This window comes from Pteronotus mesoamericanus, unplaced genomic scaffold (genome assembly GCF_021234165.1).
Source record: "Pteronotus mesoamericanus isolate MK-2021 breed Mesoamerican mustached bat unplaced genomic scaffold, CSHL_Meso_final contig_263, whole genome shotgun sequence".
NCBI lineage: Eukaryota > Metazoa > Chordata > Mammalia > Chiroptera > Mormoopidae > Pteronotus > Pteronotus mesoamericanus.
In genome coordinates this window covers 9,046,880-9,073,424 of record NW_026555112.1, presented here as the reverse complement: position 1 = coordinate 9,073,424, position 26,545 = coordinate 9,046,880, and the positions used below count along the sequence as shown (strand labels likewise).

The following is a 26,545-nucleotide window of genomic DNA, read 5'->3' as shown; positions in this document are numbered from 1 at the left end:
TTGTGAAGACTGATTAGGGAAGGTTTTGTAAAGGAAGGGTGATTATATGTCCCGTTTTATCTGTGACATTTCCAAGTGATGCGTTTGTCCTGGCATGATTAGCAATAGCATCCCATTTCACTCTTAAAAGTGTTCACACTTTCAACCATAAATTATATCGTCACCTTATCCAAAGGGATTGGAAATTTTAAACTAATTTCTATGTTACTACTGAAGACCTGAAATAAATTATTTTTATGAAAACATTTTTGCCTTTCAGCGTGTCATTGTGCAGAGAATTCTGCCCTGTTTGACTTCAGAATTTGTAAATCCTGACATGGTACCGTTTGTTTTGCCCAATGTTCTACTGATTGCTGAAGAATGCACCAAAGAAGAATATGTCAAATTAATTCTACCTGAACTTGGCCCTGTCTTTAAACAGCAAGAGCCAATACAGGTATGTATATGGGTATTTTTCCTATTTATCTGCTGTCTTCAGTGGTGTTAATCAATGATGACGATCATCGAAAACTAAAGGAATGGATATCTGACATTTTAAAAATTGAGGTAAGTATAAGAAACTTTTCTTTTCCATTAGTCTTCTGTTTGCATGTTTGAAGTGAACCATTCCTAAAATTATAATTGAGCTTTCCAAGTTAATGTCTGCAGCTCTTCATAAGTTGCAATCTCAGAAAATTGTAATGAGATTTTGCATGTGTTATACTGTTCCCATTGGCCTTACCTTAGTTACAGGTTTCGAAAAAGAAGTGTTTATATTTCTCCTATACATCTGAGTATTTTTGTTTTTTTTTTGCTTTTTGTTTTGTTATTCAGGATCTTTGATTTAAATATGGTTTATGCCAGTATTTTTTCTTTATTTTATTGTTAATGAATAGTTTCATCAGAAAAGGGAAAATGCTTACAGTACCCAAAAGTAACATGTGTGTATTGTTAGTGAAAAACATAGTCTCTGATGTAGAGTCTCTTACAATATTTATTTGCCAGATTTAGGGTAGTCTTGGATTTAAGAGCAGTAGTCATATACCTGGGTTGGAACTGTCCTTTATGTCCTTACTTGAGCAAGTCATTACTCTCTTAAAGCCTTGGTTTTACTCATTTCCAAAATGAAAGAGGTTGTTGAGAGTAAATGAAATTTTCTGGCACATAGTATTATTACATGCTTCTGCCACTACATGACAATAGCTTATTAGTAAACTATTAGCTACCTGATTTTCTGGTTTTGTGGCAAGCTGTTTGCCGTCCTTCCCTTGAAAGGAGGGGAACAGAAGGAAGTCTGTGGTAGGAAGGAGTTCACGGCTAGCCGTTTCTAGGAACTCCTAGGAACTCACAGAAAGGGCCGGTGAGGGAATGGCAGGCTTTGAAGCAGAATTAAAGAAACACTGTTAAGATGTCAGGAGAGAAAGTAGTGGAGCCACATGTTCACTACGCTGTGTGTCAGTAAAGATGGTATCCTAAGGAGCTACTATTCGAATTCTTATTTGCCTCCATTCTTTGGGACTCTTTTTTTCCCTTAGTAGTCCAGCTAAAAACTCCTTCTGAAAAATACTAACTGAGCTTTGGCAAGACTAAGTGTTCTTCAACAACAGAAGGGGCAGTTTGTTCCTTATAATTTAGGTACGTGGTGGCAGCTAGGTAGAAAAATTAATTGTAATGTTTAGTTCTAGAATTTTTCCTGACAGTCATTTTTATTCTTCTCTTTTACCTCTTCTTCTCTTGAGCTTCACAGAAGCCGAGTGGTAGAATTTACTTCTCCAGGCCTTGTGATTTTGCTGCCCTCAGACTTTTGTTTTCTTACCCAGTTGCTTTCCAGGTAGCTGGTACTTGTGGGTGAGTGAGATCTTAATGAAGATGTGTGAGAGTTAGGAAATTGGTCTCTACTTAAATGTCTAAACTGAGAGCAGTTATTAAATATTTTGCTTCCAGAAATGTAAGAGACTTGATTTGTATGTTTTTGTCTTCCATGCCCTCAGGCTAGCAACATGGTGAGTGTCAAAATACATAACTTATTCTTTAGAAGATACTTTAAATTTTGGCATACATAAAAACCACGTAAACATTCTGGACTTTAATACATTGTTCCCTTTTTCTACACAGATTTTGTTAATTTTCTTACAAAAAATGGATTTGCTACTAACCAAAACTCCTCCTGATGAGATAAAGAACAGTGTCCTACCAATGGTTTACAGAGCACTAGAGGCTCCTTCCATTCAGATCCAGGTATAATATTTGACTTTTTCTTCTTTAATGATTATTTTGATTCTTAATGCAGAAGAATGAAGTAAAGTACATTTGGGTTTGAGTCATAAAATCTTTTGTAGAAAACTCAGTAGTGTATATTAATCCATTGAATTGCATTATACACTGTTACTAAAATGTACCCAGTCTTAACTTTTTTCCATAAACAGTACTTTTAAATAGCATAAGGGTTGTCACATGGAAGAATTAGCTTCCCCTGTATAATCTCAAAAGTAGACCCAAGACCAGTTAATGGCTTCTTCAGAGAGGTACATATGTAAATCCAATGTGAGGAAGACTTTATGACTCATAGCTGTTCATGCTGAATCAAGTGTCCAGTCCTCAGGTTCTGTGGTTTGTGATACCAGCAATGGAGCTTGGGTGATGCTCTTAATTTCAATCCTTATGAAGTTGTTCCCCACATAATCCACTTTCAAAGTGTCATGTTCCAAGAAACAGTTCAGCAAACAAAAGTTCCTGTAAGTTCTTCATTAACATGCTTGATAGCAGTAGTAATTATGTCTTAAAGTCTCCCTTTTCTTTCCTATCCATGTCACCTAATCCCTCAGCTACTTCTGCTTTTAATTCTCTCTGAAAACTTCTTAACCCCAGTTGTTTCTCTTCTCTTTTTTCTCTTATTTCTTTATCACCAAAACCTTAATATGTTTGTTTTTTGGGGTGTCCGGGGCAGTTTTGGATGGAGAGCCCTCTGGGAATCTAACAAATTTGTCCATTCTGATGACAGACCATCTTTCTTTGGGCAGAGGAAAGAGGTTGATGTCTCTCCACATTTACTCTAATCATCTAATGTAACTACAACGCTTGAGGCTAGAGACGGCACGGGGCCTGCCAGAGAAGGCCTCGAATGCCAGAGCAAGAGCCCAGATTGAACTGAGGACAGTTGGGAGACAGCCTTCAAAACTTTCCAGAACCTGTCCCTTGCCCTCTTCCACACTGTCACAGCCCTAGTTTAGGCCGTCTTCATATCTTAGAACAATTTCGTCAGTTCTCCTTTTAGGTCTCAGGGTTTTGCCCCTTTATATTACAGCTAAACACAGATCTTTCCAAAAATCATTTTAGAAGTCAAAACTGACCACGCCTCTGCTTAGAGTCTTTATTGGTTTTCCAACTGCCCTCCATTCAATCCAAGCTCTTACTCCTAGCTTTTGAGGCCCTGCATGGTTGGCTCCATGACACCTCTAGTTTCATCCATTTTTCCAAACACTTTTAACTACAGGCAGTTCCCCACTCTGCCCCCGTCTGAGCCTTTGCTCAGCCTGTGCTTTCTGCTGGGGATGCTTTTCCCTCCTCTTACCTGCCTGACAAATACCCACATATCTTTCAGAACTCAAGCATGATCTCTCTACGGAACCTTCTGACTCCCTCTCTCCAGTGAGTGCTCCCTTTTTTGTGTACCTCTGTTGTCCCAATAGATTTTCACTGGTAAACTTCTCTGCATCCATTCCATCTTCTTCCCACCGAGACTGGGCATTGCTTGTGACTGAGTTTCTGTCTGTTACCGGTAGGCTGTACTTGGCTGGGCCCACCACAAACTCCAGTACATGTTAAAGGAATGAAAGTACTTTGGGGCCCTCACCCTCTTTAAGGAGACCTGGTGCATTGGAGTTCGATGAATTTGGGTTAAACTACAAACATTCCAAGAACTGTCTGCTTATGGGCAAGTCATTGGAATTATGAGCCTCCATTTCCTCAGTTCTGCCTACCCATGGGATTCTGTTAAGTAACATGAGGTTTCTGGTACAGTGCCTGGCTTACTGTAAGGGCTCAAATATATATCAATCTTGTAGCCAAGAAGCAGAGGAGGAAAAGGTATCTTTTTAGTGAACAGGGGATTAGGAGCAGGGATGCAAGGGATCAGAGGCAGAAAACTCTGAGACCCCAGTGTGCTTGAGTGTTCAAAACTGCTGGCCACCTGCTCTGTCCTGAACAAAGTCACATTAAGCGGATGGGGTTAGCGGGGGCAGATCACAGGTCTGCCAAGGCCAGATCCTCCCCTGGCTGCTGGAATGGATCATCCCCCATGACATCACAATCCTGAGTGGTTGCCAAGGTGCTGCTGGAGGTGGACCCTCATTTCTCTCCATGCAGCTCTAGGATGTGGATGTGAGAAAGGTGAGCAAGGAAGGCAGATGGCAATGAAGAACAGCCCGAGCCCCATGCCCATGGGCACAGCTCAGGGTGACCCTCGAGAGGCAGGAACACTGTCAGCCCTTGATGCTGGCATTTGGGACACAGGTGCAGCCACTCAGCTGAAGATGAAGCCCAAGAATGTGCGCAAGATCAAGGCACTCATCATCGACCTGGGCTCACAGTACTGTAAGTGTGGCTATGCAGGAGAGACGAGGCCCACCTACTTTATCTCCTCCACGGTGGGCAGGCGCCACTCTGAGGCAGCTGATGTGGGTGACACCCACAAGGAGATCTATGTGGGCCACGAGCTGCTCAACATGGAGGCACCTCTGAAGCTGGTTAACCCTCTAAAATATGGCGTTGTGGTGGACTGGGACTGTGTCCAGAACATCTGGGAATACATCTTCCACACAGTCATGAAGATCCTCCCTGAGGAGTACGCTGTGCTTGTCTCCGACCCCCCGCTCAGCCCCAGCAGCAACCGGGAGAAGTATGCAGAGCTCATGTTTGAGACCTTTGGCTTCCCCGCCATGCATGTGACATCCCAGTCGCTGCTGTCCATCTACTCCTATGGTAAGACCACAGGGCTGGTGGTGGAGAGTGGGCACGGTGTCTCGCATGTGGTCCCCATCTCAGAGGGCAACGTGCTGCCGGGCCTGACGGTCCGTGCCAACTATGCTGGGAGGGACCTTACCAACTACCTGCTGCAGCTGCTCAACGAGGCTGGCCACAAGCTTACGGACAACCACCTGCACATTGTTGAGCACATCAAGAAGACGTGCTGCTACTCGGCCTTCCTGCCCGAGGAGGAACTCGGCCTGTGCCTGGAGGAGCTGCGTGTAGACTACGAGCTCCCCGACGGCAAGCTCATCACCATTGGCCATGAGCGCTTCCAGTGCGCCGAGATGCTCTTCAAGCCCAGCCTGGTGAGCAGCAACCAGCCCGGTCTCCCTGCGCTCACGGCCACTTGCCTGGGCCACTGCCAGGAGGCAGGCTTCAAAGAGGAGATGGCTGCCAATGTGCTGCTGTGTGGCGGCTGCACCATGCTGGATGGCTTCCCTGAGCGCTTCCAGAGGGAGCTGAGCCTCCTCTGCCCCAGGGACAGCCCTACAGTGGCTGCTGCACCCGAGAGAAAGACCTCCGTGTGGACTGGTGGCTCCATCCTGGCATCCCTGCAGACCTTCCAGGAGTTCTGGGTCAGCAAGGAAGAATTTGAGGAGCAGGGCAGTGCGGCCATCTATACCAAGTGCTGAGCGGGGGTTCCGGGCCAGGCCAGGCCTGGCCTTGTGGGCAGGCGACCTCTGGCCGCTCAATACATTTATAGAATTTCACATAAAATTTTAACACAATGGCTCTCGTCTTGTCTGAATTTCTTTCTTTAGTCTGATAGAAGAAAGTAGCGGGGGGGCGGGGGATTGGATTTAGAGGTATCAGCACCTTTTGCTCTTGCTGGGTCAGGAGCAGCAGGGGTGGGAGGTGAGTGGGAGCGACTCCCCTCATGCCCTGCCCTTGTGAGGGTGACATCATATCAGAACCCAGAGTGTGGCTTCCTGTTTAAGCTCCTCAGGGTTCAAAACTCACTGCAGCAGACACATTGCTTGCTTGCCATGGACCAAGGGGGAAATGAAGGCTCAGATTAAGAGACTACATTGGGTCCTCATGGGTGTGACACTCACAGCTGGGTGTTTGACTTCCTTCTCCTGTGTCTGCCCAGTGGTCTCTGCCCATAGCTTCATCATTGCTTGATTGCCCCAGGCCCCCTCACTAACCTCCCCTCGCTGCCTGCTCCCTTCAAAGGTACAGCCCACAGGTGTGCATCTCCTGAGTGTGAGGGGCCTTTCCTGCCCATCCACCTTTCAACCTCAGCCAAAATTGCAGCTTTTTTTTTTTTTTTTTGCAGTCACAAAGTAGAACCACTGAATCCAGAGGATGTGGGGGGGAACCGGAGGGTCCTTTGGAAGTCATGTGGTTTTCTCTTCCTGTAGAGGTGGGGGGTGAGGACCAGAAGGGAGGGGGCTGTGTTAGTGGATGAGTCCAGGTCTCTTGACCTAGGTCATGATTAATTCCAGAAGGGTATGCATGGTTGCTTTCGTCTGGGCTGCTAAAGCAAAATGCCACAGACCAGGTGGTTATCAACAATAGAAATGTATTTCTTACAGTTTTGGAGACTGGAAGTCCAAGATTAGGGTCCCAGCATGGCCAGGTCTTAGTGAAGGCCCTCTTCTGGGTTGCAGACTGCCGGCATCTTGCTGTGTTCTTACATGATGGAGGGGATCTTTTAACTAATTTGAAGAATCAATTGACAAGTACCTGTATTAACAAAGTAAAATAATTGCTTTTATTTATCAGAAGTGTACTATTCTGGAAGGTTTGATTGATTATAGTGTAGATTATTATATACTTTTGTCCTTAAATAATTAACATGTGAATTAGAATATTAATTATATATGTGCCTTTTTCTTATAAAAACATTAAGTAGGCCCTGGCTGGTGTGGCTCAGTGGATTGAGCACCGGACTGCGAACCAGAGGGTCGCAGGTTCGATTCCCAGTCAGGGCACATGCCTGGGTTGTGGGCCAGGTCCCCGGTGGGGGGTGCATGAGAGGCAACCACATGTTGATGTTTCTCTCCCTCTCTTTTTCCCTCCCTTCCACTCTGTCGAAAAATAAATAGTCTTCAAGAAAATTAAGTAGGTTCTTCCCATACTCATAATTTTCTTTCATGTATGGTAATGTAATCTTCTATTCAGAAATGTACCTTCTGTATTGAAATATGTAAAGCAAGTAGAAAAGCAAATAGTAATTGAGTGTAAACATTCCTAATTCATTTATAGTCATGCTTTTGTGTCACAAAAGTGATGTTAAAATATCATGTGCTTTGCCAAACTTAGTTCTTTATCTTTGCTATTAAAATTTTAGTTCTAGGGCTATCTCTCTGGAAAAAAATTTGAATTACTATTAAAAGTGTAATTTTTTGCATTTTTTCTTTACATTGGAAAATAAATACTTATGTTAAGAACATACCACTGTAGAAATGGTTTCATATTGAAATTTATAGATTCGTTGCTACTACAGAAATTCTGTTGACTTACAGTAAAGAAAAACAGAATTTTAATTTTTGAAAGTTATTGACCAAAGTGTTTCTTTTTTAATGTGAGCCGAATACCATATTTATAAGATCACTTCTTTGGACTCATTTCAGTCTTTGTCTACTAAGTTCTTTTGTTTATTCAAGGTTGTGAAGTTCAGGTTAAAATTTTTTTCTTTATAAGGTCGTGCCTTTTTAAAGGTGAGGATGAGTCGCCTTTGTCCAAATGACATGGAATGATTGGGGGTGATGTACCTCTTTTTTTAGACCTTTGCAAAGGAGTTGCCAGTTACAGCTTCTTGAAATGTTCCCACAGATCCTGCGTGGCCAACCTGATTTTATATTTGGTGAGATTTTATATTAGGAAGGAGAGAAAAGGTTAAGTCACATAAAAAGGCCATTTTCCTTTATAAGGGAGTTAATTTTGCCAATAGATGTCAGCCAGTATTTTATTGAAATAGTTAAACCAACTTTTATGACATTATTCAATAGAATTGTTCAGTCACCAGTCCCTTGAACTAGTATCAACTTTGCTTGGTAAGTGTTTGATAAAGTTAAAGTGTGTCTAAGCTTTGGGAGAGTCCTACAGCAAGAGCAAGAAACAAAAATCTTTTTCTCAAGCTTCATGCAGATGCATGGCTAGAAAGTAACTTCTGAAACTCAATTTCAATCTCCTGTTCTTAGATTCTTCGGTCTGCCTTCTCCCATGGAGAGAGCTCTCCCTTCCTTTTGCTAAGTGATTTAATCATAATTTAAGATTTGCCTCTTTTTAACCTACTGCTAGATTATACATCATAGTTCTCTCTCTCTCTCTCTGTTCCCTCATCGATTAAAATACTGATCTTTCTTAACGGGAGGTATCCTTTGGTAACAGGAGCACGGTATCTCATTGATGGCTCTTGTTCATTCTCTCCCCTCTGTGCAAAATCGTTCTGTAAATGTAGCAAGTATATTTTATCCTCAGTGATGCCACCCACTTAATTATTATAGTTCTTAGTGGATATAAATATATAACTCTCTTATATCTGTGTTTTACAATTCTGAGAATAAGTTAAATAAAAGGCTTCCCAGTATTTCTGTAAGAGTCTTAGTGGCTCACTCGTTTCTATCTGCTAGCTACAAATGAATGTCTCTTTAAGTTTACCAAATATTGTCAGTAACATCATCTCTGATATACATTTATACTTCTGTTTTCTTTAGTAATCTCTTTTTCTATGCTTTGCTACAAAGGTCATTCTGACCTTTATAAGGTATCTGAGATGTTCTTCAGCCAGTTCTCAGCCATGTTTTTGTTCTTTTCCGTATCTCATTTAATCCACATGTCCTCAGTCATCATCCTTTTTCCTGTTCTCACTCAGAGTTCCCAGTTTCAATTATTTACACTGTGGCACAGCATTAATTAACAGGAATGTTTTAAGTAACTTTTTCCCCTTTCTATGAGTTATACTTGCTTAAGTTTCAGAATTTGGAAATACTTAAAAATGTAAAGAAAATTAGTCCTCTCTCAGAGATGCCCAGTCAACATTTCTAGGTATATTTTTCCAGTTTTTTTTCCTAAGCCTGTAGACAGACACATGACAAACGCATTTTAAAAACTGGGAATATATAACAGTGTCTTATTGCATTTTCTCCCCAATATTATTAAGCAATCTTTTAAAATATATTTTTAAAAATGTTTTTATTATATCCCGTCATATGGATATATGTAACAGCTAAGAAATCCCTTACTTTAAGTGAAATAGTTTTATATAACTTTGTTTTTTAATTTTTCCTCTTTGTGAAAGACAGCAAAACTTAGGTGTTCCGAAGTTTCCTGTTTTTAAAAATAAATAAACAGTTGTGTTATCAGAGGAAGATATTAGAATTAGACTAGAGGGTTTGGGCACCATACGCTAGTTTTATGATCTAGTATGATTTTGAGTAAGCCTTCTGAGCCTGTTTCCTCATCTGTAAAATTGAAAACTGAAAATAACGTCTTTCAAATAGTTGTTGAAAGGACCAAATGATGTAACATACATAAATGTTTATTTTTAAACCATGTGGCAAATTAACTGTACAAATGCAAAATATTTTTTAATATATGAGAGAAAAAGTGAGTCCCTGAGATTGATTCTATTAATTTTCTTAATAGGAACTCTGTTTAAACATCATTCCAACCTTTGCAAATCTTATAGACTACCCATCCATGAAAAATGCCTTGATACCAAGAATTAAAAATGCATGTCTGCAAACATCTTCCCTTGCTGTAAGTAATTGCATGTTAATTTCTGTTTTTATTTTATTTCTCATTGGATTAAATTATTTTCCTTTTATAGTTTGTTCATATATTTTGTTGTGGCTTTAGGTAACCTGTATAGTACTATAAAAGTAAGCAATAGCTATAGTTTTTCGTGATACATAATTTTACAGTTGTACATCCCTGATCTTAATTCCCTTTTGAGTGCTTCAGTAGAAAATTTGAGTAATTTCCTTTTCTTAGTCCTTCTCTGCTTTAACTCATAATTTATTTGTTGGTCGTTTTAAAGTAATCCTGAGAATTTAAGTTGGTATATAAGCCTAAAAGCTTTTTGAATGACTCCCTTTATAAACTGCCTTTTATTTTTAGGCGTCTACTCTAATTTTTTTTATTCCTGACTTACTTGCCTACATTAAAAAAAAAGTAAAGGGTACAATAAACAAGTTAATAAGAGTACAAGTAGGGGAAATAGTTATACTCAAAAATCTAGGGTAAGGGTAGTGGCCCCCTTTGAATACAGAATTTTAACACTAAGTTACTTGGCAGTCAAGGAGGTAGAATAAATAATGTAGTTCTCATTATCTCATATTGGAGGCAATAAATGTGCCCAACCTTTTCTCTAACTGTAAATCATAAAAATTATCTCATTGATATTTCTTTATAGAAGTAACACTGAATACTCTCTCGAAATAGCAGCTTTAGAAAAAAGGGAGAAATGGACTTCCTTAAACTGACCAATTTTTATATTGATGTTTGATAAGGGCCATATTATTAAATTTCCATTTGGTAAAGATAGTTCTTTGGAGATTTCACCCATTTTCTTTTTTTTGTGAAATGTGAATTTAAATAAAAATAAATATTTGTAATTTAATAGAGTTATAGGCAAAGCAATTTAAATGACATGACTTTACCTTACAGCCATCTAATCCATTTTAGTTCATGGGTTTGTTTTTTTTTGTCATTTTTGGGTTTTTATTTTTTATTTTTTTGGTAGAAAGGCTCTGAGTAGAAAACAACATCAAAGTATGAAAGAAAAATCATTGTTTACTGAAGTGAACATGCATGAAATGAAGTAAAAAAACCCTGAGTTTTTATTCTGACTCTGCTGCTAATTATCCTTGTGACCTTGGGCAGATCACTCTACCTCTCTGTCTTTTGTCAACATTAAACGTTCATTTCTCTGAAATTTTCTAATTTTAATATTAAATTTCAAACTAGGTGGTAATAATATATAGTTTAAAATTCACTTTTTCAAAATGCCCTTTCAAAAGTCACATAAGCCACACTCTATTTCGTGGCAGCATACATTTATCAAAGCAGGTGTTTTAGTTTAGTTATAACTGTGTGTGCAGAATGAGACGGGAAGCACGGATATTTAAACAATCTGTGATGCCCCGGGATGTTTATATTCCTTTTTAAGATGCTAAGCGAGCCCTTACAGGCTTGTAAAGCATTATAGGGGTTGTTTATAAGGCATTATAATGAACGGATTTAGAACAATAACTGAAATGGATTTGCATTTTATGTATTGCATTTAGTGCTTTTACCTTTGGAGTGGCAAATGTAAGTTCCTGAATTGCATTCATAGGCATAGACCTCTAAGGTTTAAATATTCTAACTAGGAAATTGCTGAAACATGAATCGTGAGTTAGAGTTATATTTTAATACAGTTACCTGAAAATAAAGAAAAAGGTAAATTCTATGCAGAGTTAGGTAAAGTGCTCCAAGAGCTCTATTTCTTCATGACTTACATGACTAATATTTTATACATCATAAAAGAAAAGTAAAATGGTTTTTCCAGTTTATGTGCTCGTGAGTATGTATACACATAGGCACGCACACACATACAAAGAATGCAGCAATTTCTTTTATAAAACTAAGAGCAAGTGTAACCTTTAGACATCATTTTGAATTTATGATACCCTTTGTGTTTGAATTTCAGAAAAAAATATACATTATTTTTCAGAAAAAATCTTCATCTTTCTTGCAGAAAGACTGTGCTTTTTAAACTGTATTCTGCTTTTTTTTAATTTACTTTTTTTTTTTTGGAAACGTAGAGTTTTACTGATATGATTCTGGCTGAGTATCCTATCTTAACAAATTCCAGATGAAAAAATAGAGTGTGAAATATCAAAATAGTCAAATAGACAATAGAATTTTGATAAAAGAGCTCCTAAATAGTTTTAATAACTATATTAAAGATATATTTAGAAATAGAAAACTTTATGTAGGACAAATAGAGATTCTTTTTACATGTTGTTAGAATATTTAGTTTAAGAATGAATTGAACCTGAGGATGGAACTGGAGACTATTATGCTAAGTGAAATAAGACAAAAGACAAAATACTGCCAGTGGGCAAAAGACAAATACTATATGATCTCACTGATACCTGGGATCTAATGAACAAAACAGACTAATGAGAAAAATAGAACGAGAGATCTGGAAACATGGAACAGACTGACAGCTGTTGGAGAGGAAGAGGGAGGGAGTAATGGTGGAAAGAAGGGGAAAGGACTGGTCACAGAACGCGTGTGACTGACTCATGGACAAGGCCAACGGAGAGGGCGCTGACTGTGGGTGAGGGGGTGGGCTGGGTGGAGGGGGGCAAAAGGGAAAAAAAACTGGGACAACTGTAATAGAATAAATAATAAAACAAATTTAAAAAAAGAATGAATTGAATCTGAGTTATAAAAAATAGTGGAAGCCCAGTCAAGTTGATTACTTGGTGGAAGAATGTAATCTGTTTTATGATTCAGATGTCCCCAAAGAAATGTTCTTAGTAAACACACAAAGCCTCTCAGATCCTAACCACTTTATTTTTTAAAAAATACAAAATTGAAGTCATTCCTTAGCTTTAGCTAATTAGTGTCCTGGTAAAGCCATTGTAAATGCTTTCTGAAACAAGTCAGGGGAGTTTGTAATTATGTGAATCTCCTATACTAATAAAGGATGAAGGCTTTTAAACCTTTTATTTTTGGGTTATTTTTAACATATTTATAGGAAGATTAAATTTACACTTAAATATTTTGTTCTAGATTGTGTAAAGACATTAAATGACTAATGCAATTTACCTCTTTTAATAGGTTCGTGTAAATTCATTAGTGTGCTTAGGAAAGATTTTGGAATACTTGGATAAGTGGTTTGTACTTGATGATATCCTGCCCTTCTTACAACAAATTCCATCCAAGGAACCCGCAGTCCTCATGGGGATTTTAGGTAGCTGAAAACTTAATATCATTTGATACTACTTAATCGTTTTACAGTCATGCAAATAAATTTTTCAACCTATAGAACCATTGTACTCTCATGTATTGTATGTAGCATTCAATAATTGAAGAATAATGGGATAAATGCCATGATAAAAATTTTCTTTCTGTTAATTTTAGCAAAAGCAGGAGAACCTTGACATTTACAAAGGAATAAGACATTTGGGAATTCTTACTTCACAAATACCCTGATAGCATATATTTTTCCCTGTAAAATGGTACCAAAAAAGAGAGACACAAAACTACTTGAAATACTGATAGTAGTCTTAATAGCAATACTTGATGTTCATTTGGTACCCAATTTGTAACAGACACTATGCTAATATTTTCTCTGCATTATCTTATTTTGTCCTCTTCAAAATCCAGGGAGAAATAGGTACTATTATTTCTGTTTTACAATAGCAAGCTGAGGCTCAGAAGTGAAGCTATTGAAGATTACTCAACTGATAAGTGATAGAGCTGATTTTTAATTTAGGTGTATTTAAATCTTAACCACTATGTTTCACTGCTAAGTAATGTGCTGATGAAGCATATTAGCCTAACAGCACATTTTATTCTATCAGCATAATTACAGATTACTATGTCAAGAAACTCTGAAATTGTTTGTTAATAGTTAGAGCTATGAGAGTCCAATCTGGAAATGCTGTGGTTCTGCTATGCTAACAAAAGCAGACATAACTAATGAATCACAAAAACAATAAAAAGTTCACTTTTTACTACATTTGAAGTTCTTTGTTAATTTTGAAGAAAAACTGTATTACTCAGCCATTTATTTTTAACACCTACTATAGTCTGGTCAATAGAAAGTTCTCAGTAAATATTTGCAGAAATGGTCAACAAGTAATTTATTGTGGACCTCTGGAATTGTAGAACTTTTGGGATATGCTATGAAACTTCTGGGCTCAAAGAAATTAGTCTTAAGAAGGAGTTTCGCATAGTGGAAAGAGCCCGAGCCCCAATCCGTTTCTTCATCTTACCTAATGAGGACCAAAGTTACATCATCATAAATGGAGTCTTAATGAGAATTCAGTGAGACAACTGAAGAGATAGTAATTAGCATAGTGCCTAGCAAATAAGCATTCAGTAGGTTCTCAGTAAAGTTATTCTTTAAGTACATATGAGTAAGTAACGTGTACATTAACAGGAGAATATAGACGATGGTATATGATAGGCCTCTAAAGCCTTGGATTATATGCAAAACACTTACAACACAAAAACAGAGAGTAAGGAGTAAACATGCTCACTTGACCAAAGGAAGACTTTGTGGAATAGGTATAACCAACAAAGTCTTGAGGTCCCAGTGAATAGATGAGACAACAGTATTGTATGAAGTTGAATTAAATTACTAAGGTTCAAATATGTTGAGTCTCATTGGTTAAAGATGTGCATAAAAGTGTGGAACCTGTACTTACACACTTTGAAATAGGTGCCTCCAGCTGAGTGAGAGGTCTGAAACATACCCGTAAATGTTTGCTGCATAGAGGGCATGCTGTAACCTTGCTGCTGCACTGTAAGAACTGTACTTACTTCTGATAGGCTTTGAATGCTATCCTGTTATTAAAGGTGCTCTTAAACAGGATAAATATGTCAGTGTTTAAATCTAAACTGACGATGAAGCTGAAATCACTCTGATCCATATTCTAAGCACTGATAAAGAAAAATTTGTAACTATACTAATTACCAAGAGATTTCATGTAGATGAACTATTTTCCTAATTTGTGGTATTAAATTATACAGTTTTCTCTTTCTTTTCTATCAGGCATTTACAAATGTACTTTTACTCATAAGAAGTTGGGAATCACCAAAGAGCAGCTCGCTGGCAAAGTATTGCCTCATCTTATTCCTCTGAGTATTGAAAATAATCTTAATCTCAATCAGGTAGGAGTAGTTTTGTGCTTTCTTCAATTAATTCGGTTTACTATTTCTTGGCATTCAGTATAGAAATATGTTACATATAAATGTTGGTAAAACAAGGAAAACTATGTCAGAATTAAGTGAAAGCTTGTGGGTTCGAAGTAAGGAGTATGAGGGATGGAAGGATGGATTATTGGAGGTTTCACTGGGAGACAGTAAATAAGCAGAATGTTGAAAGATGTGTAGGATTTGGGGCTACTTCACTTTTGAGGCTGGGAAGTATACATGAACAAAGAAATATTAATGTAATGTGTCTAGGGTGTGTATTCATTATTGCCACATAGCAAATCACTCCAAACTTCATGGTTTACAATAACCAGTACCTATCTCAGTTTCTGTGGGTCAGCCAAGCCGGAGCATGTATTCTCTGCTCATTTTCTCGTACTTCTCCAGTCAAGGGCTGGGTCTCATCTGAAGGCTCAGGTGGTGTAATGGTCTGTTTCTAAGCCCAGTACATGGTTATTGGCAGGAATCCTTTTGGGCTGTTGGACTGGAGGCCTCAGCTGGGTGAGTTTACTGTCAGTTCTTTGCTTCATGGGTTTCTCCAACATGGTAACTTGTTTTATCAAAGCCAGAAAGAGAGAGAATCTGCTAGAAAGGTGGAAGTTACAGTCTTATAACATAATCAAGGAAACAATACCCCATTACCTTTGCCGTATTCCGTGGTTACAAGCACATCGCAGGTCCTGCCATGCTCAGAGATGGGGGATTACACCAAAGCATGGGTAGCAGAATGAGGCGATAATTGGGAACCATTTTAGTCTACCTGCCACTGGGAATGAATGATCAGTTCGAGCAATACTTATAATACCACAGGGGAGTACTGGGAGAAGGATAAAGTGAGGATAGAAAAGGTGGATTTTAAATGCCTGCGTGACTTAGATATTTGAACTTTTAAGATGTGGTAAAGGCTTGAGTAAAGGGGTAATCTGTTCAAAAGTTATAGAGTTTTTGAACAATTATTATAGAATTGTCTCTCTGCATAACTATCACTGTAGTTATCACAGCTATGTACTTACGTGCCTGGCTCTCCCAGAAGGCTGGTTATTATAGCTTATTCTTCATTATATCCCCGGCAGTTAGTACAGTGCCAGAAATGAAAATATTTATTGAGAGAATTTGAGGTACAGAAATGACATGCTTTGTTCACCACAGAACTGGTATTTAATGAAGTCTAATGGAAAAGACTGGGAAGGGTTACCGTTAAACTGAGAGTGGGAGAAATAGGCAGGCAAGATTTGGAATTAAGGACTACAAGTGAATTAGAGCAAAGCTGGGAGTTAAGCAAGAGAGCTTTTGGCATAGGGGAGAGAGAGTGCTGAGTTAACAGAGTTTTCGAATTACAGAAACGTGTGACATAAATAAGATCCAAAATTTCACTGAAGTGGTTGGGTTAGCCTCTGAAAGCTTGTATTCTTAGATTTTAGATTTCAGCTTGATACTTTCTTCATATCTTGGATGGCATCTTGGATGAGGTTATGATTGGCAAAAAAGAGACGCAGTGAATATTGGGAAAGAATGGGATGACCATATGTGTGAGCTAGTCTTCAACTTTGGGTCATTTCTGTTTTTAGTTCTTATATTTATGATTTAGGATGTTTAAAAATATCACCAAATGCTTATTTTAGGATACATAATTTTGTTTGAAATATGGTGTTGGTTTTCTTCAGCTTTATGGTTGATTTTTTTTAGGGGCCTGTTTTCATCAACAGAAATGCTTTGATCCATATCTTGTGGTATTTTTACAATAGTTAACGTGGTCTATTTCATTTTATGAACAGGGTTTTTTCCTAATTCAAAACTACCCTCTTCTGTCAGTTTTGATTGAAAATTCTCTAAGCGTATTATGAATTATGTGGAAAAGATGAGGTAACTTAGGAAAATATATTTTTAGCATTTGATTAAAATAGCAAATTGCGTGCCTCAATCAAAACACTAATCACAACTTATGTTTGGGAAGGGTTCTAAGACCACCTCCAGATTCAGTGATTGACTCGGCGGACTCATAGGCCTCAGCATGTAGTTGTAGTCATAGGTGATTTCTTATGGTAGAAGGATATAAAGCAAAATCAGCAAAAGGAGAAGGCTCATAGGTCAAAGTAGGGGCCGGAGATCAGGCTCAAGGTTCCAGAGTCATCTCCTGCTAAAGTCTGAAAGAGTTTGCTTCATTTCCCCAGTAAGGAGTTGTGACAACATGCGTGAAATGTTGCCAGCCAGAGTCCTTAGAGACTCATTGCCTGGCGTTTTTATTGGGAGCTGATCCAGTAGAACCCTCTGCCTGTCAGGTACTCAAATTCCAGACTCTCAGAAGGAAAGCAGGTCTTCAGCATAAAACATATTCTTTGTACAATCTCCAGAGGTGTCCAACCTGGGTCCCATGGGCCGCATGTAGCCCAGGATGGCTGTGAATGCAGCCGAACACAAAATCGTAAATTTACTTAAAACATTATGAGATTTTTTTGTGTGTGTGATTACATGTTGCAGTGTATTTAATGTGTGGCCGAGGACAACTCTTCTTCCAGTGTGGCTCAGAGATGCCAAAAGGTAGGACACCCCTGGTCGGCACAGTGAGCCACTGTCATTGGTTAATTATGGGAAACTCTGAGTTCCTGGACGCCGGCCTAGGGCCAGTCTTGTGTCCGGCCTTTCCAAGGAGAGCAGTTCAGGCCTACATAAACTCTTTTTGCAACAACTACATGCAGCAATATGGATGACTTTCACAAACATAATGGTGAGCAAATGAAAGCAGACAAAAGAGGATGTACTGAATGATTCCAATTACATAAAGTATAAAAACAGTCAAAACTACATGTTAAAAGCCAGACTAGTGTTTACGTACAGGGTGAGGGGTTGGTAAATGACTGACAGACATCAGGAGGAAGCTTCTGGGGTGTCGCCAATGTTCTATTTCTTCATAAGGCTGCTGGTTAAATTCAGTTTGTGAATTTTTGAGGCTTGCGCTTATGTGTTTACTTTTCTGTTAGTATGTTATACTTCATTAAAAAGTTTTAAAAACTAATCAGCAGAGAGTCGGTCATTGTCAGGAAGCATACCTTTTGTTACTGTCGTGGTAAGACAAAGGTTAAGTGGGTCGTAGAGCACGGTGAGAGGTGACGTCATGTGTAGCAGAAAAGAGCGAAGCCTTGGAGACAGGCAGGGTGAACTATGCTTCTGCCATGTAAGTTATTTAATATCTCTGAGAAAGTTTCCTTCTTGTTGAGCATGAATTTCCTCATTTATAAAATAGAAGTATTAATAAACCAACTTTGAAGAGTTGCAAGGTTAGTGAAATAGTGTATGTATAAGTACCCAGCACAAAGGTATAGTTATAAGATTTGGGGAGGGAAAGAAAGTACTAGATTTTTTTCTGTAATATATGGTATTATTTAAATTATTTATGATGACCCTGGAAGGGCACTATAAGAATTATTTAAGCAAAGTTTAACCACTGTGTTAAGACATAGTGTTAGATTTACTTTATGAACTTATGAAGTATTAGATTATGCACATTTAGTATTTCTGACTTTTCAGAAAAACAAGGTTTATTTTGGGCAAACCTTTTTATAACAATCTGAAAACACAGTAATTTTTTATCCATCATTAAGCATATTGTTTCTGGATATGCCCAAACTTAGATGGTCAATTTTGGGTTATTCTAGGAAAATCAATATGTAATAACTGCTTGGGATGAATTTATGTAAGACCCCTGAATAATAACTGTTAGACAATCAGGACATAAAATTAATTAAGCATTTTCTGGAACTTAACAGTTCATCAACTATATAACCATCATACTATGATATTGTAAAAGCTTGCTATGATACACTGAGTTTAAATGCACTTTTTTGTGACATCAATGTTATGAGTGGGTCATATTCAGGTAAAAATAGGGAATATTATGATCAACTTGCTGAATTATCTTATTAGTTAACATTTGTTGCTAACTCGAAACATTGTAATCATATCTATTTCTTGTTGTACCAGTTCAATTCTTTCATTTCCGTCATTAAAGAGATGCTTAATAGATTGGAGTCTGAACATAAGACTAAGCTGGAGCAACTTCATATAATGCAAGAACAGCAGAAGTAAGTAGCTTGCATGTGAATTGCATGTGGTCTAGTCTTAAGATTAGAATTATCTCACGATTAATTTTCTGGAATATGGACTAGAAAAATTGATGGCTTTCAATTTGACAAAAAATTTTTAATATGTTAAATTGAACTGAGTTAAAATAGACAATTGTTGAAAATCTAATGTTATTTCTGAGTATAAAAGTATAATACAATATAATCTTAGCATTTTCTCCATGTAGAGAAAATTCTGTTTCTGAGAAAATCTCTTGTCAGCATTAGCCACTGGCATTGTAAACCCAGGGTACTGGTCCTTAAGCGCATCACTTACAAATAATTTTCAAATCTGTAAAACCCCTGGTGTTTTGATTTCTCCCTTTCTCTTTTCTCTAACCCCAGAAACATTTATAGGGTATTCATTTTATATTCAAAGGAAGGAGGAAAAGGTGAAAATTATACACTGGAGAATGCAGTTTATTAAAATCAAATTTTCATTACATTCTTTGCCCCAGGAGTGGGGGTTGAGGGGAACACATGGTTTTAGAATACCTGTTAAAATCTAATTCTAAGCCAAAAGACATCTGAAAATCAGTGAAATTGATATCAATCATGAACAGGGTTACCAAAAAGAAACTTTTTAGCTTCTACTCCAATGTAAGATGAAGGCTTATGGAAGTAAATACACAAGGTATATTATAGAATGATGTGAAATAGCCTTTGTATGCTCTGAGTATTCTGTGATCTATATTGATATTTGTGATGTTTGATGGATTGACTATATAAACACAGAAACCCTGAAAAATAATTTAAAAAAATTTATAACAAAATTTTAGTATCTAGTATCAGTACTTGTATAAATGAACCTTCTCTTTTCCTTCTTCCAATCTTAATTGTATCTTTTTTGCAAGGCATGGTTTGGGTCCACATCACAGTGATTATAGCATTTACTAAGAGTCACAGATTCTAAACTTTTCCCCATGTTATATCTTATCTCTCAGTGTATAAACCTACGGTAAGGACTTGCTTGCCTGGTTTTATGACATCCTGAGTAAATTTTCCATTAAATCTCAGATGTTGAGTTAAAAAAAAAAAACAACAAAAAATAACTTGTATACAAATGTTAATTTAGGGGGCAAGCAGACAGTACTACTATTAAGTGGTGAAAAAGATTTATAGAATGAAGTTGCAGTTGGTTTAGGTTGTAATAAATTAAATGTGGATGAATTATTTTTAGCATGAGTATTTAAAAAATATGCATTTCTTGTGATTGCTTTGTCATAATTCTCAATTTTCCTGCAGATCTTTGGATATAGGAAATCAAATGAATGCTTCTGATGAAACAAAAGTTACAAATGTTGGGTCTCAGGTAAGAAGATATTAGATTATTTAAGTTTTTGTAAAAAAGTGCTTGACAGTGTGCTTCATTTGGGGGGGAGGGCTTTTGCTGTTTAGGAAGTAAAATCACAGATTTTTTTTGATGTCCTTTAAATGGTTGACTTTTTTCTATTTCATCAGATTGACAAAGTCTTTAACAATATTGGAGCAGACCTTCTGACCGGTGGTGAGTCAGAAAATAAAGAGGATGTGTTACAGAATAAACATAAAAGAGTACGTTTCTTCACTTCGGATCTTTGTATTTCTCATATGTATATAGTAGGACTTCCTATAATCCACAGATTTTTGTTGAGAAATAAGTATTTACCATTTTAACAAGAAATATTCTTTAATTAGTTTTGTGAAATTTAAAAGTTATCAGTGGAACATGAGCTGACCGTTGTTGAGAATAAACATGATTAAGATTTTAGTTGCTTATTACTCAGCCTCCCACATGGTAACGTTTCTAGGTTTCCTGACAACTTTGTTCTGCTCTGCTTTGTCAGTCACACCCCTTGGCAATTTCTGTGCCTCTTCTCTGCTTCTGATTTTGAATAATAATAAACTATAAAATTATACTTTCCAATTGAAATATTGGTTAGTATCCAATACTAAAAAAATACCTCAGTTTCGAATTTCTGCTGAGAGCAATTTTCTTCTTGTCATTCAGCAAGTAAGAGTACCTGTGTGGGAAAGCCATGGAGCTACTGGACATTGCGGTTTAAAAAGCTGTAAGAGGGTATACTATGAGTTTATAGGTTAGCAAGGCTGATAAAAGAGAAAGTCAAACATCAAATTTGATGCGGCCATTGTGAAAGAAGCTGTATATTGCTTCCCTGGCTTTTTGATGCATTCCTAAAATAATTTTGGAGTGAGATATAAGGGGGGACCCAAAAGAACCAGAATTATCTTCTGGAGGGTCAGGCCCCTTGCAGTTTAGGCTTCCTACCCCCAAGGTGAGCGTTCTAGGAACCCATCTGCATCAGTGCAGCAGCTGACGTTGTGATGAGAGGCTTCATTCAGCGTCAGTGAAGGTTTTTTGAAGACTGTTTCAACATGTTTGTCCATTTCCTGATGGGTGATTTGCAAGTGCACTTGCCCACATTTCGCTGAGTGCTCAGCAGTTTTTGACCAAAAATGACACAACCCCCATGGCATACCCTTCATATTTATCTGATCTTGCCCAAAGGGAACTTTTTTGTTTCCCTGGATGAAAAAAATCCTCAAAAGGAAACATTTTGCCGATGTGAAAGAGGTGAAACAAAAAATGACAGAAGCATGAAAAGGCATCAAAATTGACAAATTCAAAAACTTTTTTGAGCAGTGGAAAAAAAAAGTCTTGATAGGTGTATTACATCAAATGGAGAGTACTTTGAAGGTGACTGAAGTTTAAACATGTATGAATAAATATACAATTTTTTATAAATAAATTCCGGATTTTTTGAAGGTCCCCCCCCCATAGACTAGAGTTGAACAAGATTCTCCCTTTTTTATAAAATAAAGTAACCTAATCGTATTCTTATTGTCTAGAAAAATATGACTCTAATGAATGATTTTAAAATAATAATTGTTTTCATGTCGGAAATAATTTAACACAATTCTGTGAGTTCCTACCTAAAGTTAATCATTCTTTGCAGTTTGTTTAAAGTTAATTCAAAACATAACTTACCTGTGGCAATCACCAATACAGGTATTGTCAAACATACCAAGACATACTTTACAAAATAAGAAATCTGCTATTTTTCAAATGAAATTCTGACACCGCCAGTTAAATTTTTATTTTTTTTAAAGGCATCGCTTACACTTGAAGAAAAACAAAAATTAGCAAAAGAACAAGAGCAGGCACAGAAGTTGAAAAACCAGCAGCCTCTTAAACCCCAAGTGCACACACCTATTGCTCCTGTCAAACAGGTCAGAGTTCATTTCTTTTTTTTAAAGCATATTATTCTTAAGGGGTAAGATAGTATAGAATTTAATTTGCTTATTGGGATTTGTATAAAAGTGTATTTTAAAGAATATAATGTGCAGTTTCTAAAAAGTATGAGTAGAAAGGATTTTCTGACAACACCTCAATATCCTACCTGGTGGATAATGTTTCATGATAGTGCTTGTTACTAATAAGGAGGAAGCTAGATGAACAGGAGTTTTGTTTTGTTTTGTTTTGTTTTTAAAGATTAGGTGTCATGATACTAATTCAACACTAATCACTTTGAAATGATCAGGAATATAATCATGCATTTATGTATTTTTAAACAAAAAATAATTTTCAAATTTTGGCTTTTCAATTATAGTTGAGTTTGTAACTTGATTGGGATTAGTTTTTATATGTCCTGACCAGTATTTACCTCCTATTGTGTTCCAGGCAATGTTAGAGGTGCTGGTATTATGACAATGATTAAAGTCTCTGCTTGTAGTGTTCACATTCTTACTAGTTTCAGAAGTAACTTTTTCTTCAAAGCTTTCTTGAGATTATTTTTTGTTATCTCTTAATCATTGAAATTCTGAGAAAAGAAATTTTTTGTGTGCCAGGAGACAAAATCCAGAATATTTTGTAGTTACTTATATAATAATACAGAAAAATTTTCACAAAATTTTGATAAAGTTAAAAATACAAAAAAATAAAGTATGTGTTTTTGTAATACAGATTTATTAATGAGAAGAATACAGTTGTATTTTGGGGAAGATGGAGGGAACTGTTTCATTTGAGTTCAAAATTAGTGTCCCCTAGCAACAAATTATTTACAAATGTTCATTTGTAAAAAACACGGAAATATGTACTGGAAGGTTGGATTTGGCCTGTGGGCCATGGCTTGTCAAGTTGGTGTAGACTGTTGAGCTTAATTTTAACTTGTCCTTAATAAACTATTAAAATTTAAATTCTGTCCAATGTTTATTAATTATAAAGTAATTTGGAATTCTTAGAGATAAAGTAATTCCCTCCTATTTTTCAGACTAAGGACTTGACAGATACATTGATGGATAATATGTCATCTTTGACCAGCTTGTCTGTTAGTGTCCCTAAAAGTTCTGCTTCAAGTACCTTCACTTCTGTTCCTTCCATGGGCCTTGGCATGATGTTTTCTACACCAATTGATAATACAAAGAGGAATTTGACAAATGGCCTAAATGCTAACATGGGCTTTCAGACTTCAGGATTCAGCATGCCAGTGAACGCAAACCCGAACTTCTTCAGTGGTCCGAGCACACCTGGAGTGACCGCGATGCCCCTGGGAACACCTTCTGCTGTGCCAAACTTTAGTGCCGTGGGGGTCCCTCCCGCTGGTGGAAAGCAGACTCAACAAAGACCCACAGACATGTCCGCTCTTAACGATCTCTTTGGCCCTCAGAAACCCAAAGTTAGCATGAACCAGTTATCACAACAGAAACCGAGTCAGTGGCTTAATCAGTTCACACCTCCTCAAGGGTCTCCAGGGATGGGCAGTGCAGTAATGGGAACACAGATGAACATGATGGGACCATCTGCCTTTGGGATGCAGGCTAATCCTTTCTTTAACCCCCAGAACTTTGCACAGCCACCAACCACTATGACCAATAGCAGTTCAGCTAGCAATGATTTAAAAGATCTTTTTGGGTGAGGTGTATTGCTCCTATTTTTGAAAGATTACTTCAGTTTTAATCATGGGTGAACTGATTTACATCTTTGTATAGTTTGCTTGGAGGAACTGCTTCTGTGGGAAAATGGATGATTCTAAGAGAGAGAACACCTGTTTCCATACCAGCATAGTGGTTGTATGGACTTCTGTTAAGAGTAGAGTTTTTTAAAGCATTGAGGATTTTTTTCCCTCTTACCATATTCTCTTCAGGTTTTTAAAAGACCCAATCTGTACCTATTTCAAAGAGAAAAAAAAGATACCCGAGTATCTTGAATAACAGAATTTTTAAATCAAATGTTTATTTTGCTTGAAAATCTGGTATTATTTTAAAAAATTGAGTTGATGATAATTTCAGGTTTTATCTATCATATATACTACATGGTACACAGTCTGCCTTCACAAGTCATTAGTCTTCATTTCAGTATGTGAAAAATCTTGATGCTGCATTGATTTGTTTGCATTTAGTATGACTGAATGAGGAAATAATAAGCAAAATGAGAAAGGAATGGTCACTTGCTTTTTCCAATCTTGCTTAGTTCTCAGATGAACTGATGTTTAGTACAAAAGACTGAGCAAATACTGCAAATTTAACATAATGTTGATTTCATTGGTTCAAACTAAAGGCATTATTAACCACCTTAAATGCAAATTACTCATTGTAAATTATATTTTAGCATGGTCTGCCTCAAATAGTAATGTATTTTTTTTGCATTTATTTGGACATATTTAGAATCACTTTTTCCTATGGTATTGCAGACAGTAGAGGCAGGTACTGATTTGTACAGATGTTTGACAAAGCCCTCTGATGTGATTTCTCTGACTACTGCCTTCATATTTCATCGGAATTCAAAAATCTGAGGTTGAAATATACATGAATTACATTTTCAAAAGGAGATTTGTAAGAATTAAACTATATTTAATGAGTAAACTTTTGAGATTTCTGCTGTATTGTTTCAAATGTAATAAACTTTACTTCTATAAAAATGAGCACTTGTATCTTCTGGCTACCAAGAGATTAATTTTGAGCTTACCATGATAAAAGTCTGACCTCAGAGCTGAAGTTTACTTCTTTTCTAATGATATTTTTCTTTGATTTGCTGATTATTCATTCAGTCACAGATGGAGCCTTATGCTATAAATGTGATTTGTATTTTGTTAAATTATATTCCATTATTATATGACAACTTTAAAATGATCTTTCAGAGAAATACATATGTATTATAGTTGCTGCCATAGTTTGTGGTTTTTTAAATACCTGAAACCAGCAATTATTTGAAATAAACCATATGCAGTTTAGTGTACTGATACTGTTTATTCATTGAAATATATGTGTATACACACACTAAATATATCATTGACCACACAAAACTTGATTATAAAGTATAATTTGATGCTAGTATTGCTGGCAGCACTCAGTAAGAGCATACTTTTAAAAAATAAAAAGTCAGCTTTCCATCTGGTTTCTGTATGAGCTGTGTACTTCGTTCGATGGTTTTAGAGCAGGGACTCACAGGACGGCTGCAGAAACATCCAGGAAATGAAAAGCACTGAGAAGGTCAAGTGTTTCGTCAAATACATTCACAGCTTGACCAGATTATATCTTGTTTATAACACAATAATAACATTTCTCTTGAGAAAAGTTTACATATGCAATAAAATTGCTTCATGTTAAGGAGTTTTTCTTTGTAACAATTCAGTAGTCACTGTTTATTAGGAAATTTCTTTTTATTTTGTAAAATACTTTGATGTCAGTATGTTGAACTTTTAGTTATAAGGAAAGCTTAATGTATATACTTTGAAGTTCTAAGTATAAAAATAGGTTATTTGAAAAAACATGTAGCTCTTAGGTAATTTTCACACCTTGAAATTTGCTCATTTATTGAGGTAATGGTGCTACATTTTTAGAAAAATTTTCCCTACGCTTCTTTTCTCAAAGGTACTTTATTTAAATCATTTTCAACAATTGAACTCTTACCATTGCCTTTTTCTGTTGGGAAATTGCCTCTGAAAAATAGTTCTATTTTTAGGCTTGTATTTCTATGTGAACAGAATTTTCAAAGTATTAGATCATCTTAACAGTTATTTTAGATATTGACAGCATTTAAGCTCCTTGTGCATAAGGTAGCAAATTGGTAGGTTAAAAAGCACCTGTAGACAAAATTACAAGAAAGATTTTTTATTTGATTTGGCTCTTCTAATGCTAAAGAGTGTGATATATGTAGAGGATGTATAAAAGGAAAGGGAAATTGACCATGTCCTTGGTTTGTTTTTGTTTTTATTTTGGAATGCTTATGACCCTTCTTTTCACCTGAATAAGTTAAGGAAGTAGTTTTTTTGTTATGTTGCTTATTCTTTTAACCTGTAAAATACCTCACATGGTTGCTTTTACATATTAAAGGAAAAGTATATGTGAAAGTACCTCATAGCAGGCACAGAGTATGCACCAAATAAATTTTAGCCTTGATAAAACTTTCCATAATAAGTTGTGATTTCATGCTTCGTGATTTACTGGTCTTGAAATAATTTTAGAGCAAAACAAATCTGTAAGAATTCAAACTACTGTATAGGAATTAAAAAGATTATGTCTGTGGCTTTCAA

General features: G+C 36.8%; 2 protein-coding genes across 6 annotated transcripts in view; both read left to right on the top strand.

Moving 5' to 3' along the window:
- Positions 1-24,931, top strand: part of SCYL2 (SCY1 like pseudokinase 2) — a 56,445-nt gene extending 31,514 nt beyond the window's left edge. For all 5 annotated transcript variants that reach the window (XM_054574647.1, XM_054574650.1, XM_054574646.1 and 2 more), the window contains exons 9-18: positions 260-436; positions 2,095-2,217; positions 9,604-9,717; positions 12,793-12,925; positions 14,735-14,853; positions 18,874-18,974; positions 20,259-20,325; positions 20,475-20,567; positions 22,125-22,244; positions 23,285-24,931. In XM_054574647.1, the coding sequence (XP_054430622.1) occupies positions 260-436; positions 2,095-2,217; positions 9,604-9,717; positions 12,793-12,925; positions 14,735-14,853; positions 18,874-18,974; positions 20,259-20,325; positions 20,475-20,567; positions 22,125-22,244; positions 23,285-23,929 (1,692 nt within the window). In that variant the 3' untranslated portion in view covers positions 23,930-24,931. The remainder of the gene's footprint in view (positions 1-259; positions 437-2,094; positions 2,218-9,603; positions 9,718-12,792; positions 12,926-14,734; positions 14,854-18,873; positions 18,975-20,258; positions 20,326-20,474; positions 20,568-22,124; positions 22,245-23,284) is intronic.
- On the top strand, positions 4,198-5,715 carry LOC129071389 (actin-like protein 7B). The gene has a single exon (XM_054574652.1). The coding sequence runs from the start codon at positions 4,386-4,388 to the stop codon at positions 5,637-5,639; it is 1,254 nt and encodes a 417-aa protein (XP_054430627.1). The 5' UTR covers positions 4,198-4,385; the 3' UTR covers positions 5,640-5,715.
- Positions 24,932-26,545: the final 1,614 nt, after the last annotated feature.

What these genes read in the sequence shown, in the direction of transcription:
- LOC129071389 (XM_054574652.1), top strand. Translation starts at nt 4,386, where the DNA reads ATGGCAATGAAGAACAGCCCGAGCCCCATGCCCATGGGCACAGCTCAG.